This window comes from Mytilus edulis, chromosome 6, assembly GCF_963676685.1.
Source record: "Mytilus edulis chromosome 6, xbMytEdul2.2, whole genome shotgun sequence".
Lineage (NCBI taxonomy): Eukaryota > Metazoa > Mollusca > Bivalvia > Mytilida > Mytilidae > Mytilus > Mytilus edulis.
Genome location: NC_092349.1, coordinates 4,794,293 through 4,815,310, shown reverse-complemented (window position 1 = coordinate 4,815,310; position 21,018 = coordinate 4,794,293). Strand labels below are relative to the sequence as shown.

Sequence of the window (21,018 nt, the reverse complement as noted above, 5' to 3'; positions counted from 1 at the left end):
TTTTGTCTTGTCCGTGAAGAAATTTAAAACCCAAACAGAACACAATATATACAAACAGCACCCTGTTTTGGAGATAAAAACACAAGCGTGTCATATCGAATCAGCAAATTCCTCAGTAAAATCTTGTTTAAGTTTTAATTATCGTAAACATAAAATTATTTTGAGTTTTATATATCAAGTGCAACCAATGCATCCAAATATTTCCATATGCACATGTTTGTCTACACTCACAGTAGTATAAAAATCTTGAGGCGAAGACAAATCCATTTTAGCCAAAAGGTCCATATGAACCCTAAAAATATTAATAAGACTAAAAATTAATACTATAGTAAACATTATTCGAATTTTGGTATCAAATTAGAATTCCATTAATGGTTGGAGAAAGTTGTACTAAAACAAAATTTTTAATTAAAATAAACGTATTATAGACCTATCTTCTGAAGGGACGAATAAAAGTGTAAAGCACAATTCAGTTTAGTTTTAGATATTATAAACCATAAAATGCATCTGAATTTTATATATCCAGGGCATGCTATGCTTTTATGTACAGGTAAGTTTGTACTCAGAGTAAATTTTTAGTTAAGAATGCAGTCGTTTTAGACAAAGGGTCCACATGAACCTTAAGCACTCTCAAGGCTTTTTTGTGTAGTTATATTATTTTTTTACAGGAAGGGAATGACCCTAACTCGAGAATGTAATAAATTGCAATTGTACAAACTGAGATTTTTAAATGATGGCAGCACTCTCAGAAGAAGAGAATTATGTTCGGTTAGCTTTGTTATTGAAAGGAGTGGCACCCAGAGCAATTCGTACTTATTTTGACAGAACATTTCCACCTACGTACTTACCTTCAACGCTCAATACTACGATACTCTTGATAACTTGACATTCAGGAGAGTTTTAAACCAGACTCAGTGGAATCGTTTGTTTTCAACAAATGGTATGTTTAAATTGGCTTATAAGGAACACATATAGTTTGTATACAAAACTGTTAATATATATGAATGCAAAAACCCAACAACAATCCTATGTTGAATATACAGTGCATAGTAAAACACAAAAATACTGAGCTCCAAGCAAGCAATGTTCAAAACAGAAAGTTCCTAAAAAATGTTTAAATCATAAGATCGAACACACTAAACGAATGAACAACAACTATCACATTCCGGACTCGGTAAAGGCATTTTCTTATGTACAAAATGGTGGATTTAACATGGGTTTACAGATAGCTAAACCTCTAACTTGTATGACAGTCGTATAAAAGTCAATTATATTGACAACCATGTGTGAACAAAACAAACATACATAATAGGTAAAAATGTCAATAACAGGGGTACCGCCGTCAATGTGTGTTAATATCTTAATCACTATAAAACTAAGAGATATATAAACAAACAGATACTTAAACAAACACTTACCATGATATAATAACACAAAAAGTACAGAGCCACATCACATAAAAAAAGACACAAAACGGAACACAGACAAAGCACATTAGAAAAAACGAAAGACAAAAATACAGAAATTATTATGGACCATAAACACACAAAATAAATACAGAGCCACTTCATATGTAACCAAAACACACAAAAAGGCATACAGAAAAAGCATGTATGATCAATTTCTTGCCATCAATTCTGCTAAACCCGTGCTAAAGCCATCTGGAACTTAATACTGTGAGAGTTTTTATACGACCGTTTTCAGGTTGTATTATGCTATACCTTTGTTCGTCTGTATGTCCATCCGTGGTGGTTAGTCTGTCTGTCCATCGCCAACTCATAAAACGATTTAACCAATTCGTATGAAATATTGGTGAATTGTTTATATCTATTGACTTGAGGTCTCTTTTGATTTTTATAAATATTTAAAACCTCTTTAAGTAATAGGATGTTATTCATTAAAAAGGGGAATTTCGCATTTTTTGGGACAATAACTCAAAAACTGCTTTGAACAGTTTTACTTAAATCTTTGTGATTGGTTTATGTCTATCAAAGAAACCTTCCTTAAGTTTTTTTTTGTATACCTTATTGATATGACATTGAGGAGTATGTATTTTATTCGTTGAAAAAGTGCCGGAGTATCATATACTCAAGACGCAGTTCTTTATTTCGCTCGTGTTAAAAACTAACAATGACTTTAAGACAACAACAAAAAAAATACATCAATGCAGTTGATGTTCCTTCGTCTTTATTTTTTTGTTATGTGTGCATCTATATTTTGTGTCATGAACTTGATACACAATATATTTCAATTTTACCTGCTAGTTCCTAGTATCATTTCAAGATAATACTCCGATTTATTAAACCAGTGTTTTAAAGGCAGTGCATGTATTGCCATCATGTGGCACCATTTTGATGCCATACCTATATTCTTTGAGTGGCACGACGTCCTAGCCAGTAGTCTATGAATTTGAATGTTGTTTAGAGCTTAAATGTTACGTATAAATCATGAACATTAACTTTAAATTAACTTTTTACCCCATTTATCGGGTTTTAAGCTAGGACAAACTTACACCTCTACATCCAATTTATTACATGCTTAGTGTGTCTTGATATGAAGTTTCTGATTTTAATCCATTTTGATTAAGCAACATGACAAAGTTTTTTTGCTAATTGGAGTCTTGTTGTCTGGTTATTAAATACAGAGTAGTTTTTTCTTTTTCAAATATAGCAGAACAATGCAGCTTCCATCATGATTAAGTTCTTATGTTTAATTCATGCTCATATAACATGTATAAATATATATTGAAGCTACATTTTAAGAACAAACATCAAGTGTTTCAAGATTACTACCAACGACACCCCTTGCAAAATGTATCCTTAACATAACTTAACAATTGTTTACTTCTTTTAGTAAATTAATTTGGATTCAAGCTTCGACCGAAGAATATTTCTAAAAATGTACACAAGATCAACGCTTTTACGAACCTATGAAATTACTAAACTTTAATTACATGTTTTCGCTATGATCATGAAAACACGATATTCGAGTGTCACTGATGAGTCTTTTGTAGACGAAAGGCGCGTCTGGCGAATATACAAAATGTAATCCTGGTTTCTATAATGAGCGCTTTATTCACTATCCTTTTTTTTCTTTTATTAACCTGTGTACTTATTGAGGAAACGTGAGTCATCATGAATGTTACAATTCATTTTGAAATAAAGGTTAATTTCAGAATGACGCGAGATTGCTGTTAGTTACATATATAGTCAATCAAAATACCATATAATAATGAAACATACATTTAATGTAATCATTGAATTTTAGCTGGTAATAGAAACTACATGTATATTGTGTATTTGTTCAAATATTGTATTTGGTGTATAAATCGAACCATTGAAAAGTTTACATATCTGTAAGCCAATGTACATCTGACTGTTTTCCGTGTTCAATGTCCAATTCTCAATTTTAGGACAATACTAACTGGATGTTTAATGGGTAATTGTTTGTTACATGTTTGATATTATAGGCGTACCTGTGTCTAATTATTTGACAGATTCAACATCTTTTGATGTTACAGACGTTTTGATAAAATAGACGTATCTTTAGTACAGGTGTTCCTGATTTTAATTCCTTTTCTATTACACATGTTTACCTGATTTTAATACTTTTTATGTTGCCTTTGTGCATTATGCTAATACTTTGATGTTACAGGTGTACCTGATTCAACAACTTTTGATGTCACATTGATGATTTGCTTGATTAGAAACTTGGCATCTATTAATCAGCCAATCAATGGATTCGACAGACTTCCACTACCAGTGGAGACAACTCCAGGAGCTGATTTGGCAAGGATTAAATGGTACAGAAATATATTAGCTCATCATGATAGTAACAAAATGGCCACTGCTGATTACAATACAGCATGGAGTAATATATCTGATGTAAGTGTTACATATGTATCAATGATAGTAGAAGACTACATGTATTTAAATGATTGTGTACAGAAAATTCAGAACATTGAATACAAGAACAATACAATTATTAAAATTGACAGCAAATCTATTAAAATAGTCAATCCAGGATTGGACATCATATTTTTTTAACTTATCCTATCCATGATGTCATACTTGTGATAACCACTTGTACAAATTGTGCTCTTGTATTAAACTGCATTTGTTTGACATAAAATCAGATTAACGCACAAAAAAGTAACTAAAGAATAGCAGATTGTCAAATGTGTGGTGTCAAGTCACTTGAACAACACCAGTTCAACGGTGACCTACAGTCAAACTCAGAGAAATATATATTTTGTATTTCACAAAACTGTTGCATTATTTTTTTTAAGTATTTTTCCGTATTTATTGTTCATTGCCTTGAAATCGATTATTTGTCTGTCCTTGACAATGCAAAGCCCGAAGTATTCCAATCCCTCTGAGATTTCGCCAAAATAGTTTGCAGGAATCAATTGACTTCCTGCTTCTTTTTTTATATTTTTTTTATCGTTTTTTATTTTCAAATACTTTGTATCAATTGCTTATTTCTTGACCAATTAGAATGTGGTTTAACTCAAAGCATTGAATTCTTAGGGTTCTTTAATATGCTTAATTTATCTGTGTAATTAGGATTACGGCAGCGTCAACAGTTTTGTACAGTTTGTGATTATGTGAGTTTATAGGGAACTACTAAAGGTAAATCAATAATATTTGGTATGCAGTTGTATAATCATTGACACATCTAATTTCCATGGAAATTATTTGATCCTTTGTCTTGGTCTATTCACTTAACATTGTTTACATGTTAAGATTTGTGATTAAATTAGTTCAAGTGGAACGTCTTATGATAAGTCTATGTAGGATATTTGGTAAGCAATTGTATAAGCATGGACACATATCATGTCAATGTATATTGGTTGACCATGCTCCTTCATTCATGTTCAATTGAATTTGAAGTACAAATTGCAAAAATGACCAGAAATTTAAATAACAAGAATGTCCGTAGGAAAGTCTTCATTCCTGTTGATTTTATTTTCACACAGTCCAACATTGTTTTTTTTTTCCTCCAGTAAAGCAGGATTTCATGTGTTTACGTGATGTTATATTAAATATTTATATTATTATTTGTGCAGAAGATTGGCTAAAGATACCAGAGGGACATTCAAACTTAAATATCGAAAATAATTTGACAACGACATGACTTAAGAATAAAAAGTCAAACAATAATACACAAATCACTACATAGAAAACTAAAGACTAAGCAACATAAACCCCGCCAAAAACTGGAGGATCGCAGATGCTCCGGAAGGTTGTGCAGATCCAGCATCACATGTAGCACCTGTTGTGTTGCTTATGCTAGTAAAACCTGGTAACAAGTCTAATTCAGTGGGTACAGTCTATTGAAGAAGCGATTCGATAAAAACTTTTCTTATATCAACGAGCGATACTGTCTCATATCAACGAGTTGCATTGTGGGAAATTTCTGACGAAAGTTAGCATTTTTACAAAGAAAGGCAGATTTCTCGGTATAAAGTAATGACACTTTTCTTAAAACAGGGTGACATTAAACATGACATACGTCTGGTGTATAATTTCCATGAAGTATTTAATGTAATAACAAGCAAGGTGTATTTAAACGAGAAAATTGAATTGTTGAATAAATGAAACATAAATGCACGATTTATCATTTGTAGATGTACACATTCTATAAATATCATGTAGCAAATTCAGTGTAATGCAATTGAGACGAATTCAATTGTTTGCTAAGCCAAAATTACCTATAAGTCAAAGATAATGCTATATCTTATTATATCAATACGATACTTGTCTTATATCATAGCGATGATTTTTTAATATCAAAAATTTATGAATGCGATACTTTTCTAATATAACTGCTATAGTTTTCTAATATAAAATGAATACGATGACACGTCACAATGCATGTCAAGAAAACTGCAAACATATTTCACAAACTTGGATCATGACCGGTTTAATGTTTTAGAATCAATATCACTAAAATTTCGTACCTGTAACAAAACTTAACGCTTACATGAACTTATCATTTCGAAAATGTTTCTTGACCCTATTGATAGTTGAAAGTGTTAACAACCTGTACAGTCTATTGTTTTCAATCACATGGTTTAACTGACTAATTCTATTTGAAGTGATGATGCAATGGCGGAATTTAAATGCGGTTTCAAATAGATTCTAATATACTGGTCACACTGCTATAGCCTATCCACCTTGGTAATATCGAAATAGACAAAAAATATCATTACTTAAAAGAAACATTCATTCATACAATCCACTCCAATACAGCTCCAAATTACAATGAAAATTCAAATGGTAAAATAAATAATCCAAACAAATTAAAATGTACAAATGCTGATGTCCCGAACTTTGAAGATACCAACTGAGTAGCCTCAGACTATAAATTGGACAACTTCAGATACAACGAAAATCAAAAATCTTGTCAAACAGAAAATGTATTTATTATTAACATAAAAAAAAATATTGAGAAGGAAAACAGTTCTTTTGGGATACAAAGACTTTTCCCGGTGGCAAATCGATTTCTGCATGAACATAATCAGTTGCCGCGTAGACGCTCTTTTACATCGCGATGACCGTGAGGGCATTCCGATGTGTTGTTGCCACAGAGATGTGACTTTCGTTTTTGACTAGTAACCGATCGTATAAATACGCAAACATTTCTCAGTGCAAAATAACAATCAGTATCGCTTGTTATGAATTCATTTCTTCAATGAGTACTAAAAACAAACTTTAGAACACAAATAAATAAGACGTAAATGTCTTTTGACGTTAGAAATGTGTATATATCTTTTGCATATTTATAAATTTAGATCGTTAAGTTAACATGGTTAAAGGTCTGGGGACGGTAACAAGAAGCATTCTTATGTCTTACGAACGTCTAAAGGGCGTCTTAAGATTAAAGAATGTAACAAGACTCAACCTCAGACCTATCTTAGAATGATTGACAGCCCTAATGTTTTGAAAAAGTGCCTGATTTAAGAACGATTCTTACGTCTACCTTAAAGCGATCTTACTAATTCCGGTAACATAAAAACATTCTTAAATTTTGGTCAGTTATTAAGTGTTCTTAAAACAAACTTAGCAACAAAGGGGTGTACCAAGAACAATTCGCAATAGCTTCACTTGATATTTTTTGTAAGAGTGGTCCCGACTACTTTTAGTTGTACATTCACTTGTTAATAATAGAACAAGTTGCTTAAAAAAAGTTAATACGTGAACCTTAGAACTTTTTTTTCTAATTATTATTTCATCTGAATAGGAAATTATATATCAGTGTTTTCTTGGCCATCTATGTGGAGGATGGTAGTTTCTCTTTATTGTAAATCATTACAATTTTGGCTCGTTGAGAGAAGTTTTAAATATAAAGCAAGGAGAAATTGTGACCTTTTTCAATTTTAAACCAAGTTCAAAATTGTGAAGTTTAAATCATCATTTCTTAAATTTCACAGAAGCCTTCATGAGTTGGTTGACTGTTATGGAATATCCGTTATGCTATCGGATATGTTCATTATGTCGTTACTACAGTCCCATTCCTTTTTCACGAATGAGACCTAACCAATTAGACTATTTACCAGCTTCGTAATATAATGAGCAACACGATGGGCGCCACACGTGGTGCAGGATCTGCTTACCCTCCCGGATCATCTGAAATCATCTCCAGTTTTTAGTGGGTTTCGTGTTGCTGTTATACACCTATTTTTGACATTTTTGCCTATTGTGTCTGTTTTATTCACGCATTGTTATCAATATAACAGAATTTGATAAGACTGGCATACAAGTGAGAGGTTCAGCTCTTTAAACCAGGCTCAATCCATCATTTTTTTACACTTTGAAAATGTCTGTAATAAGTCTGCTGTGTTTTATCATTTCATTTGCCATTTGGTTAGGGACTTTCCGTTTTGAATGTTCCTCGGAGTTCAGTATTTTTGTGATTTTATTTTTTGTAAGAAGGCTTTCAAAATGTGAAAAAAAATATTGTTTAAAGTGAAAAGATATAGGAAGATGTGGTATGAGTGCCAATGAGACAACTCTCCATCAAAATAACAATTTGTAAACGTAAACCATTATAGTAGTGATTTGACCGAAATGAAAGTAGGATAGAAAAATAAGCTAACGTCATTTATACAAGATTCAAATAATTTTATTAAGATACTAATGGTCTATAAGCAGTTAAATTAAATTCATGTTTGAAACGGTGCAAATTTTTTAATTTGTGTTTTATGAAAAAAAGAGCATTGTAGCAAAAGGAAAGAATAATGGTGGTCTGAGGCCAGAATTGTTTTCCTTAGGTTAAATGGGTAGTTGATTTTTATGCGCATTTTATTGTTCATTTAAACGTTTTTATGATTCATTTAAGGTGATTCTAATATTTTTGCGAGGAACCAAAAACGGAGACACCAGAAAATTATTAAGAACTCGTAACTTGAAAACTATTACGATGCAACTTAAGTGGGAAATAAGCCCGATCTACGAACAACCCGAGGGAGCTTTAATTTACACTCTTTGAATGATCCTAGAATGATCTTATCTTCCCCTTAATTCAATACTTACGGCCTCTCTTAATAAAATTATTTGTTACCGGCCCCTGGACAGCAGTTATTTATAAGGGTAAATTTTAAAGATTTATAGATATCAGAAGATGGTGCATGAGTTCGAATGAGACAACTTTCCATCAAAGTAATGATTTTTTTAAAAGTAAACCATCAAAGTAGGGCCTTAAACCCGGAGCCTTGGCTCACAGTGAACACCACTCTATATAGGAACAAAACATTACTAGTGATAAACCATTCAAACAGGAAAACAACGGTCTAATTTGTATAAAAAAAGGAGATTCAAAAGTACAGGTCACATTTTGTCGAATCAATCTGAACGAGGACAGGATGATTCATCTTTGTCACAAGTTAGTTTCATTGTTACCAATAAAAGAAAGTCTTCCATGCGTGCGTTGTGAGCATATCAGATATATATTATTTCGGTGCATTCATTATAAAATTTGCTAAATGATATATATATGAACAATCATTTTGATACTTAGCTATATGATTACGACATTGATTATTAAACCCTTATTTGATTATTTTTGCTTCTAAAACCAATTGAGAAATTTGTAAGATGTTACCAAAAACAATTTAAATTTAAGCAATGGTCTTAAAACTGCTTATTTACATACAATACTACTACAAAAATACTGAACTCCGAGAAAATTCAAAACAGAAAGTCCCTTATTTAATGGTAAAATCAAATGATAAAACACACCAAACGAATGGATAACAACTGTCATATTTTTGACTCGGTACTGGCATTTTTAAATCATAGTTTGAAAATGGTGGATTGAACCTGGTTTTATAGCGTTTAACCTCTCACGTGTATGACAGTCTCGTCAAATTCTGTCATATGTACAACGATGCGTAAACAAAACAGACATGATAAGTAAAATTGTCAAAATATGGGTACAGCAGTCTAATATTAATACTAATAAGTACTAATATTGATATAACAAAAACACCGCTATGATATTTTAAAAGTATCGCATTGATATAAGAACTAATAGCATTTGTTTATTTATGTAGATAAGAAAAACACAGCACTTCAAATTTTACACGCACATAAACTTTAACTTTTAACTAACTTCTGAATGTATATTTAGAATCAATTGTTGTTTATATTTGAACAATAAGTTTTAAAGTTAGTTTTTTCATAATTTTTTGTTACCGAAAACAACATTTTCCGCATGGAATGTCTGCATATTTACAATTGATGTTAGACAATATCGCTATGTGATATAACAAAAGTTTTTATCGATACGCTTCTTCCATAGACTGGTGTAACATTTCAGAAAAAGGGACAGTATTGTAGTTACGACGTTTGGAACATATTCTCTATCATATATGTGAAACGAATATTCCATAACGATCAACCAACTCATGATAATCACTTTGTGGACTATGGGAAATCGTATTTCAAATTACATAATACATAATTTCAATGCTGGTCCATAACAAGGGACAGTTGACATTTTGGCATATGAAATATATCCCAAATCAATAGTCCATTTGCAAATTACCGATTCGGTTCTGTTATTACACACTTTTTAAACAAATTACTTCCCTGTCAATCGTAGACTGGTTCCATACCGGACAAAATTGGCTTTTGTCAATGCAAAGTATGATGAATGGAAGGTGATGTATCGGCGGTTTAACTAATTTTTCATAAAAAATAATTTCTGATGTCAAAAGTATTTAGATTAACAACAAATTAATGTATTTAAAAGATTTGAAACCTTAAAGATTACTCACATTACGCAAAAGTAAATTTGCTCGTTCTGCTAGCTCTTCATTATAAATGAAAATTAATGTCCCTCATAAGGGAGAGAACTGAAATAGGGATCTCCAATTACAGGGTCAATTACGGGAATTGGCAAATAACCTATTGAGCAATGTATAGAATTACAAGTTAGTATGTCTCTGTTATAATAAATTATTATTGATAGAGTTATACTAGTTATACAGTTTCAAAACCTATGAATATTTCAAAAAACTATGAATGTTCCATCCCATAAACAGATGACCTCAGCTGTATTTGACAAAAATTTTCAGGCTGTTGGGTTTCTCAACATGCTCAATGCACTTCGACTTCGTATTTCAATTTTTTGATTAATGCGTCTCTTTGCATAAGTATTTTGAAGTCGAAACACTCATCTGGCGAACACAATACAACTCTGTTATCTATGATGAGTTTGTTTTGTTGAAAAATGAAACATGACAAATTTTGCAATAACCATGTACGTTTTTTCCCTTTTATATGTGTATTTCCATACTTTTAGTGACAATTTATGTCACATTCGGCAATAGCTTTATTCTGATCTTCAGTTGGACACAAAATTTCTCCATTAATCTATAGAACAGTCGTAGAACATGTTTAATATCTCTCAATAGATAATAGTAATACATCTACATGTTTGTGTACTTATATTCTACAATGGCATGCAAGTTCAAATAAAGCTTACATTTACCTGTGTTTTGATGGACTTTGACCATACTGTAAATGGCACCATAGAGTGCAATATTTTTCCTTGGTAGTTTTGACACTGTGATTGAAACATGAGAACATTAAGTGCCATATACACTGGATAACTCAAACCACATGATAGAATTACCAGTATGTCAGGTACTGTTGACTTTATCTAATGGCATTTTGATTTTTTACTAGACTAAGTATAATGTTTTAAATCAAATATCTATTTGTAGTCTGTAAGTAGATTAGGTGGTCAGCCAATGAAGCAAGAGTGCCAAGAATTAAAGGTGAAAATATTAGATCAGTCAAATCAGGAAATTATGCTGGAAGTCAAACAATCACAGAAAGAGATGAAAGAACTAAGACTTGCTGTAAATAACCCAATTCCATTGAACATCAGAGGTATGTGTTTTATTGTCAGAATCCGGACTCTGTTTACTAATTTTTACACCTCATGTTTGTGATATAACTTTCTTTTCTCAAATTGGCTATTTTTTGTTTGGTATTAAGGTAGATAGGGTGTCTTCCTCCATCTTGGATTTGGAAATACCAGAAAACAAGGTCTAGATCTGTAATAGAATGTGCAAATTTTAAGAGTAGTAGGTAATTCATGTGAAAGAACTTTCACTTCAATATAGAAAATGACATGTTTTATCATATTTATGGTTGGATTTAAAAAAAAAACACTTAACTTTTGTTAAATTAAATTTTGTCCAACTTTGCCACATAAGGGGAGGCAACTCAAATTCAAGGGCAGATAATTAAGATTAAGGTACTTTTACAATAGAATGTGTTAGGAATTTACCTTTTTTATTATGTAGCAAGAAAACGAGTTCGGTGACCCCATTTTTTCTTTTTCCTAATTGAAAGCATACTATTAAAGCTATCCTCTCCTATGTTATCTCAAAATTCTATGGAGTAGTTTACGCTTTATTGTAGAAAATTGGGTTTTCCATGCATAATCTATACAAAATCTGTCAATTTTGAACACAGTGTAGCGTGAAAAAAAGCACGGTGACCCATTCTTTTTATTATTATTTTTTAAACAAGGATTATAAAAACTACATTTTGGCAAATAATTAAAAATTTTTATGGATTATAATTTAAACACCCCATCTACCTTAAATTACTAATTTAGATAAATTTTGCTACATTTGGTGATCCATTTATTTGGCAATTGCCATGACAGTCAGCAGGATTTAAGAACATCCATTGTTCGAACTGCTAGTCAAAATCGTTTTGTTAAAATATACTTTGTCACTCTTTTTAGTCTTTGGAAAATGTTGTTTGTACTGTTTAAAGGCCCCTCTTCTCAGAAATTCGTTTTGCATGCACATGTTATGATCATCTGACCTTGACGATATTTTTATTGTTCAAAAAAAGGTTTCCCGTTGTTATGTCAAATTCTCAGGTACTATAATCAAATAATAAAATAAATTTCTGAGGCAAAAAAGTATAATGGGAATTAATTGTCTTCTTGTGAATGTGTAACACATGAAAAAAGTAGTTTAAAGCTTCTATTTATGCTGTAAGGGAGATTGTCATCAAACATAAGTTTGTGTTGTGTTTTTCTTTACATAGTTGAGTTAGATGTGTTTAGTATAAAGAACACGTCAACCATATTTGAAGTATCCAATAACAGTTAGATGTACATGTATGTTGAACAGTGGCTGTCGCGGTTCTTTGTTCAACACTTCGTGACCTGGACTTGGATTTATTCTCAGATACTATAAAAACAGGCCAACTTTATTTGGTAATGTATACATTCTTGAAGAGTATATTTCAGTGAGGCAGGGTTCAACTGACCTTAATGTCATGGTTCATATGTCAAGGTTAAGTTTTTTTGTGATTGATATAGAATACAGAGATGTGGTCTGATTGCCAATAAGAGAAAACTATCTGTCAGATTTCGGATTAAGCAACATAAGGTCACTGTTCTTCTGTTAACAATAAGCAAACTTCAACTTGTAAAAGCAGATATAAAAGACTCGGACATGACAAAATATAAAACAAACTAAATAATAAAACAAATAACCTGATTTATAAAAAAAAAATAGAAACAAACAAAACAAAACAGACTGGCAGCAACCAACGACAACCACTTTTTAATACGACTGCAAAAATTGAAAATTTTTGGTCATATATTGGTATCACATTGGCGTCGTCGTCGTCCGAAGACATTTGGTTTTCGCACTCTAACTTTAGTAAAAGTAAAAGAAATCTATGAAATTTAAACACAAGGTTTATGACCATAAAAGGAAGGTTGGGATTGATTTTGGGGTGTTTTGGTCTCAACTGTTCAGGAATTAGGGGCCAAAAAGGGCCCAAATAAGCATTTTTCTTGGTTTTCGCACAATAACTTTAGAATAAGTAAACAGAAATCTATGAAATTTTAACATAAGGTCTATGACCACAAAAGGAATGTTGGGATTGATTTTGGGAGTTAGGGTCCCAACAGTTTAGGAATTAAGGGCCAAAAACAGGTCCTAAAATAAGCATTTTTCTTAGTTTTTACACAATAACTTTAGTATAAGTTAATAGAAATCTATGAAATTTTAACACAAGGTTCATGACCACAAAAGGAAGGTTTGGATTGATTTTGGGAGTTTTGGTCCCAAAGTGGAAGGGTCCAAAATTAAACTTTGTTTGATTTCATCAAAAATTGAACTATTGGAGTTCTTTGATATACTGAATCTAACCGTGTATTTAACTAAAGGTTCTTAATTTTTGTTCCCGTTTTCAAATTGGTCTACATTAAGGTCCAAAGGGTCCAAAATTAAACTTAGTTTGATTTAAACAAAAATTGAATTCTTGGGGTTCTTTGATATGCTGAATCTCAACATGTACTTAGTTTTTTGATTATGGGCCCAGTTTTCAAGTTGGTTCAAATCGGGGTTCAAAATTAAACTTTGTTTGATTTCAACAAAAATTCAATATATGGGGTTCTTCAATATGCTGAATCTAACCATGTATTTAGATTTTTAATATTTAGGACCGGTTATCATATTGGTCCACATTGAGGTCTAAAGGGTCCAAAATTGTACTTTATTTGATTTCATCAAAAATTGAATTCTTGGGGTTCTTTGATATGATGAATCTTACCATGTATTTAGATTTTGGATATTGGAATACCACAAAGGGTTGGTAAGAATTGTCTTTGGGAGTTATGGCTCAAACCGTTAAGGTGCAAATAAGGGGGAAAAGGGTTTCCAGGTTTATGGACAATTACTTAAGTACAAAACATAATTTAAAAGCAGTGTAAGGTTGGTAATTGAAACTCATTTTAATAGCTCACCTAAACTCCTCTTAAATTATCTTTAATAAATTCCATTGGAAATTTGCCAAAAATTTTAGTTTAATGAACTTCATTGGAAATTTGCCAATATAAAATGTTGCATTGGAGTTATCTGTCTTTGTCTAGAATAGTAGTCAAATCAACTTAAATCATGACTGTATGACATTTATATTTTATGATGTATTTAAATGAGTAGTTATTGATGAAAACTCCATTAGAAATTTGAATTGAGATCATTTTTGGAATAAGGGAAAGGGGAGGGGAAAAAGGATTGGTGGGGTTCAATTTTTCTTATTTCAGATTTCAGAAATGAAAAAGAAATTTTCTTCAAATATCAAAGGGTTAATATTCAACAAAATAGTGAATTGCTCAAAAGCAAAAAACAACATTTTAAGTTCATTAGACCACATTCATTCTGTGTCAGAAACATATGCTGTGTCAACTATTTAATCACAATCCAAATTCAGAGCTGTATCCAGTTTGAATGTTGTGTCCATACTAGCCCAACGTTTCAGGGTTCGACCTCTGCGGCCGTATAAAGCTGCGCCCTGTGGAGCATCTGGTTAAGTTCTAAGACCACATTCATTTGGTTAGAAACATATGCTATGTTAAATATTTAATCTTAATCCAAATTCAGAGCTGTATCAGGTTTGAATATTGCGTCCATACTTGCCTAAACTGTTAAGGGTTCGACCTTTACGTGTGTATCAAGCAGCGGAAATATTTTAGTATTGTGACAATAAAGCCTTGTGAATGGAAATCATCGAGTCCGTCTTGATGAAAGATCTCATATTTGGTAGCATTTGCTGCCATCATGTTTTGTTGATCACTCTGTACTGTGAATTTGAATTGGATATTTTTAAAGGAGTTATGAGACTTTTTTTCTTCTTTTTTACTCTTGTACCATAGTGACGCATAATGTCAGGGATATTTGTACAGTTCAGGATTGATTACTAATTTCAGGTTGATAAATTGAGGTAATTTGCTAAAACTTAGGTGCCAACTCCCTCTGGCCAAGTTGTACATGGCTTGTACCTAAAATAAGATAAGGCGATGGATGTGGTATGATTGCCATGATTCAACTATCCACCAGAGATCATAATGAATTAGTCATTAACAATTATAGGTCCTTTTCAGTTTGAAATAATGCTAAACCAAGTAATTAATGAAAAAAGCTCAAATGAAAAAAATTAAAACACAACTGCATGAATTGTGCACATACAACAAATGAAAAGCAAGTATGTTATACAGTATAAGAACAACTACTGAATTACGCTCCTGACTTTGGACAGGAATATTTACAGAATGTGGCTTGATTAAACATTTTGGTGAGCGGGCAATCTTTTCATTCCCTGATGCAATAGAACAACACAAGAGCAAGTTGTACACAACAATGAATGAAAAAAAACCCACCTTTTTTACTTTTAAGTTTTCCAAAATTTTAGTTCTTGAGATTCCTGTTGAAGTAAATTCTATGAGAAGACATTATCTGGATCGGAAACTTATTTCTTTTACGTAGGAATCAGGAAAGCTCAAGACAAACATTTTGTAAATTTTATATAAAGTACAGGTCATTATGGCAAGGTCACTGTAGTCAGTCTGAAAGTAATTGTAAAGATTTAACAGAAATATCATTTTTTTATTTTAGGTCAAATTAAAGAGGAATTGGAAATTTGGGCAGAAGAGGACAAAATGTTTATAGAAACAAATGGAGCAAAGAGTGTATTAAAATGTATTAAAGAAAATGGTTGTGTTGTTGTCACCGGAAGTTCGGGAACAGGAAAGTCTTCGTTGGTGCGTCATGTTGCTCTTCGAATGCAAGAAAGGTATGAGATCATACCGGTAACAAATCCTGAAGATATTATCCATTGGTACAATCCAAATAAACAAATCATGTTTGTTGTTGATGACTTTTGTGGAACATATACCATAAATCCTATGAAATTTGAAAGCTGGAAAAATCAGATGGAAAAAATCAAATCATTAGTAGAAAAGAAACTGTTTAAATTAATTATGTCTTGTAGACTACAAGTTTACAAAGATAAAAAAATGAAATCTTTGTCATTTTATCAATCCTGTGAATGTAATCTTTTGTCTGAGGATCTATGTTTATCAAAAACAGAAAAACAATTTATTGCTAAACTTTACTTGAAGACAAACGCTTCTAAAATCACGGAATTTAATCACATGTTTGACAGTTTTCCTCTATTATGCAAATTATACAGCAAAAACACAAAACTGAAAATGTTAGAGTTCTTTAAAAATCCATTTTCAGTTTACAAAGAAGAGATAGATAAATTACAGCTAGAAGGAGCACATGTCAAATACTGTGCACTTGCTCTGTGTGTCATGTTTAACAATCATATTAAAGAAGAATGGCTCACAGAAGATGTCAATAAAGATATCAAAACAATTATAAAGAACACATATGAAGCTTGTAAAGTTGTGAAAGGAACATCTCGATTGGTACTTCGTGATGAGCTGGATTCACTAACTCATACGTTTATCAGAAAGGATGATGACGTGTACAGAACTATTCATGACAAGCTGTTTGACTTTCTTGCTTATTACTTTGGCAGTGTTATGATATATTGTTTAATTAAAAATGCTTCATATAATTTTATTCGTGAAAGGTTTTTATTTGAAGAAAAAAGCAGTAGCGATGAATTCATAATAACTGTACCGGAAAGATATCAGCAAATGTATATAAATAGACTGGTAGATGACTGGTTGAAAAGACGGGTAGCAGATGTCTTCTGTAATATCAATATGGACGATCCTATCTTCACACATAGGTTTCTTGTACATGTAAAAGGTTTAGAAATATCGCAACAAAAACAATTGGCTAGTATATGTGACACAAAAAGCAATAGCACTTCATTAATACAGTGCTCATATATAGGATATATTGATCTGGTTAAATGGTGTTTACATCATTGTATCGGTAATGTAAACCATTGTCGTGATGATGGGGCATCACCTCTGTTCATTGCTTGTCAGGAAGGACATACTGAAGTAGTGCAGATGTTAATAACCAATAATGCTGACATTAATAAGTGTTGTGATGATGGAGCATCACCTCTGTTATATGCTTGTCAGAATGAACATCCTAAAGTTGTACAAATGTTAATAACGAATAATGCTGACATTATTAAGTGTAGAGATAATGATGGAGTATCACCTCTGTTCATGGCTTGCGAGCAAGGGCATACTGAAATAGTAAAGATGTTAATAACGAATAATGCTGACATTAATAAGTGTAGCGATATTGGAGCATCACCTCTGTTCGTTGCTTGTCAGGAAGGACATAATGAAGTAGCACAGATGTTAATAACCAATAACGCTGACATTAATAAGTGTTGTGATGATGGAGCATCACCTCTGTTGCATGCTTGTCAGAATGAACATACTGAAGTTGTACAGATGTTAATAACGAATAATGCTGACATTAATAAGTGTAGAGATAATGATGGAGTATCACCTCTGTTCATGGCTTGCCAGCAAGGGCATACTGAAATAGTAAAGATGTTAATAACGAATAATGCTGACATTAATAAGTGTAGAGATATTGGAGCATCACCTCTGTTCATTGCTTGCCAGCAAGGGCATACTGAAATAGTAAAGATGTTAATAACGAATAATGCTGACATTAATAAGTGTAGAGATTCTGGATCATCACCTCTGTACATTGCTTGTCAGGGAGGACATACTGAAGTAGTACAGATGTTAATAACGAATAATGCTGACATTAATAAGTGTAGACATACTGGAGCATCACCTCTGTTCATTGCTTGTCAGGTAGGACATACTGAAGTAGTACAGATGTTAATAACCAATAAGGCTGACATTAATAAGTGTATGATTACAGGAGAGTCTCCTGTATTTATAGCTTGTGTTTACGGTCATACAAAGATTGTTGATTTTTTATTAAAGAATGATGCAGACGTTAACCTTAAATGGGAAGGACTAACACCCCTAGATATTGCGAGAAGAGAAAACCATTGCAATATTGTATATGTTTTACAAAAAAAAAATAATATGCTGTTAAAGTTCGGCAGACACTATTACAAATGTATTAAATATAGAAAGCTATTTTTTCATGTCAGAGTGTTCTCAATATAAGGCACTGATATCATTTGATATTGCTTGAGGATCTAGAGAAGATAACATCAATAGTGTTTGTTATTATTGAATCAGAATATATATACCATGTTATTATTATAGTAAACAGTACATTTCTAGTTGTAGAATAAAAGTGATAATGATTTTGTTTGACAATGTTTAATCTTGTGTAACATATATCATATCGTTTCTGTGATCATGTTGTTTTTTTTCTCAAAATTGTTTTTCTATGAATTTTGAAGAAAAAAAATCTTTCAAAACAAATATTTTGTCGAATAGGTTATAAAATCTGGTCTAAAATATTTTTGTTTTTTTTTACCATGTTTACCGTCAGTACCTTTTGTGTAGCACCACATGTCGCAAATTTTAGAATTCATCTTTTTGTATTCGCTCTAGCAAAAACAAGCTATGGTTTTTGGGAAGGATTGAGATCTCTCAAAACATGTTTAATCCCGCTGCATTTTTGCATCTGTCCCAAGTCAGGAGCCTCTGGGATTTGTTAGTCTTGTATGTGGTTTTTTAAATTTTAGTTCATTTATATGTTTTGGAATGTGACGTCCATTTTCACTGAACTAGTACACAATTTCATTTTGAGGCCAGATGAGGACTACCTCAGGGGGCGGGATTTTTCTTGCTGCATTGAAGACCCATTGGTGGCTTTAGGCTCATGCTTGCTCTTCGGTCGGACTGTTGTCTCTTTGACACATTCCCCATTTCCATTCTCAATGTTATTTTGTGTATCATTTTGTCTGTCATAGTGATTAAGATGTCGTCTACTTTATTGCATCTCTTTTATATATATCATAAATGTACGGTGTAAATGTTATCAGAGAAGGTTCAAAAGAGTTAACTCAAAGTTACATGTAAGTTGTTAGCTGGGGTTTATTATTATGTCGGATTCTTATATACTCATACTAAGAATAATTGGGAAATAAACAGAATATATAGACTAAATGTAAGAAAAACAAAACAGCTCACTCACCTGATTGGTATGACTATTACTTTGCAGTTTATTAATCAGAGATTAATCATTATTTCTTTCTTGTGATAAGTAAGATTTAGAATGAAAATGGTGAATGTGTCAGAGATAATAACCCGAACAAAGTATAAAACAGCCGTGGGCCACCAATAGGTCATCAGCCAGGGAGAAAATCCCGCACGCAGAGGCGGGCTGCAGCTGTCCCTTAAACAAAAAATTGTACTAGTTCAATAAAAATTAGGTATTTTCCTGTATTTTTAAGAAATCAACCAACATTGGTTATTGTCTGTCAATATTGTTTCAAACTGCGAAATATAGGGATGATAAGAAACAATAGCAATCCAACATCGGGTTTGTAAACCACTTGTTATGGAAAGAATTCATATTCTTTTTAGAGATGCGTTATGTTGTTACAAAGTTTCTGTCTGTCTATGAACAGAGAGCGAGCGAGGAGAGACTAATAAATTATAATTTATATGTAACCTAAAATATTCCAATTGTTAAAAATCAATTAGTTAGAGATACAAGTTGTTTATGGCATTTTTTCCGTATGTATCCCTTTATTCCCTTGTCAGGACTGGGATAGTGGTGTATGGGGGTATGTAAATTCCTGAGTATTGAAAAAACTGAAAGATGCAAAAAAAACGTATCTATATTCACTAACAATATTCACAAAGTTAACCAATGCATGCCGTTTTTTGTATATACCTTTCATACATTACAATTTGATAGTGATATTGAAGTATGTAATATATATAAATGGCTTGTATCATAAACAATTAAAATTTTAATCTAAAAATAAAAGTTTCTATCTTTCATATGTTCATTGTCCATGATCATTTTCAAGATTCAGTGAGTCCTAAAACAATGTATAGTTGTTTTTGTATGTGAATTTCTTTCATTATGAGTAATAGGCTAACAATATTTTAATTTGTATAAGGGATTCTTGCAACGCCAACATGTCTGCCAGATTCATCAGACATCAATCTTACTTCCTGGATTAAAAGTGATCCAGAATTGTTTTTCTTGGTCAAGTCCATTTATCAGATTCATTATGGTGTAGTTTAAATATAATTCGTGCATGAAATGATGGTAAGGTGTTCATGTCTGTCTTATAGGTATCATCTGACATTGAACTTGTGTTCATGGTTCACTCGCCAATGTTAAGTTTTTGTGTTTGATAGTTACTAAATGCCGTTAAAGAGAGGCGAGAAGAGGGGGAGAAAGATACCAGAGGGACAGTCAAACTCATAAATCGAAAATAAACTGACAATGTCATGGCTAAAAAAGGAAAAAAACAAACAGACAAACAATAGTTCACGAGACACAACATAGAAAACTAAAGACTAAGCAACACGAACCACACCAAAAAATGGGGGTAAACTCAGGTGCTCCGGAAGGGTAAGCAGATCCTGATACACCTGTGGCACCTGTCTTGTTGCTCATGTTATTACAAACCCGGTATTAAAACAGTTTAAATCGGTAGGTCACATTCGTGAAAAGGGAACGGGATAGTAGTTACGACTATAGGAACATATCGGATATCATTTGTGAAACGGGTATTCCATAACGATCAAACGACTCGTGATGGCGTACGTAAAATTTACGAAAGAATGATTCCA

General features: G+C 32.2%; 1 protein-coding gene across 1 annotated transcript; it reads left to right on the top strand.

Annotated features, from left to right (window-relative positions):
- The first annotated feature begins 733 nt into the window (after positions 1-733).
- Positions 734-20,154, top strand: LOC139529009 (uncharacterized). The gene is made up of 4 exons (XM_071325246.1): positions 734-809; positions 3,655-3,884; positions 11,234-11,402; positions 15,944-20,154. Exons 1-4 carry the CDS (start codon positions 734-736, stop codon positions 18,415-18,417), a joined length of 2,949 nt encoding a protein of 982 aa, XP_071181347.1. The 3' UTR covers positions 18,418-20,154.
- The last annotated feature ends 864 nt before the right edge of the window (positions 20,155-21,018 follow it).

Coding starts and splice junctions, on each gene's coding strand:
- LOC139529009 (XM_071325246.1), top strand. CDS start 734: ATGGCAGCACTCTCAGAAGAAGAGAATTATGTTCGGTTAGCTTTGTTA. Junction 3,885..11,233: donor CATGGAGTAATATATCTGAT/GTAAGTGTTACA, acceptor ATCTATTTGTAG/TCTGTAAGTAGATTAGGTGG. Junction 11,403..15,943: donor AATTCCATTGAACATCAGAG/GTATGTGTTTTA, acceptor TTTTTATTTTAG/GTCAAATTAAAGAGGAATTG.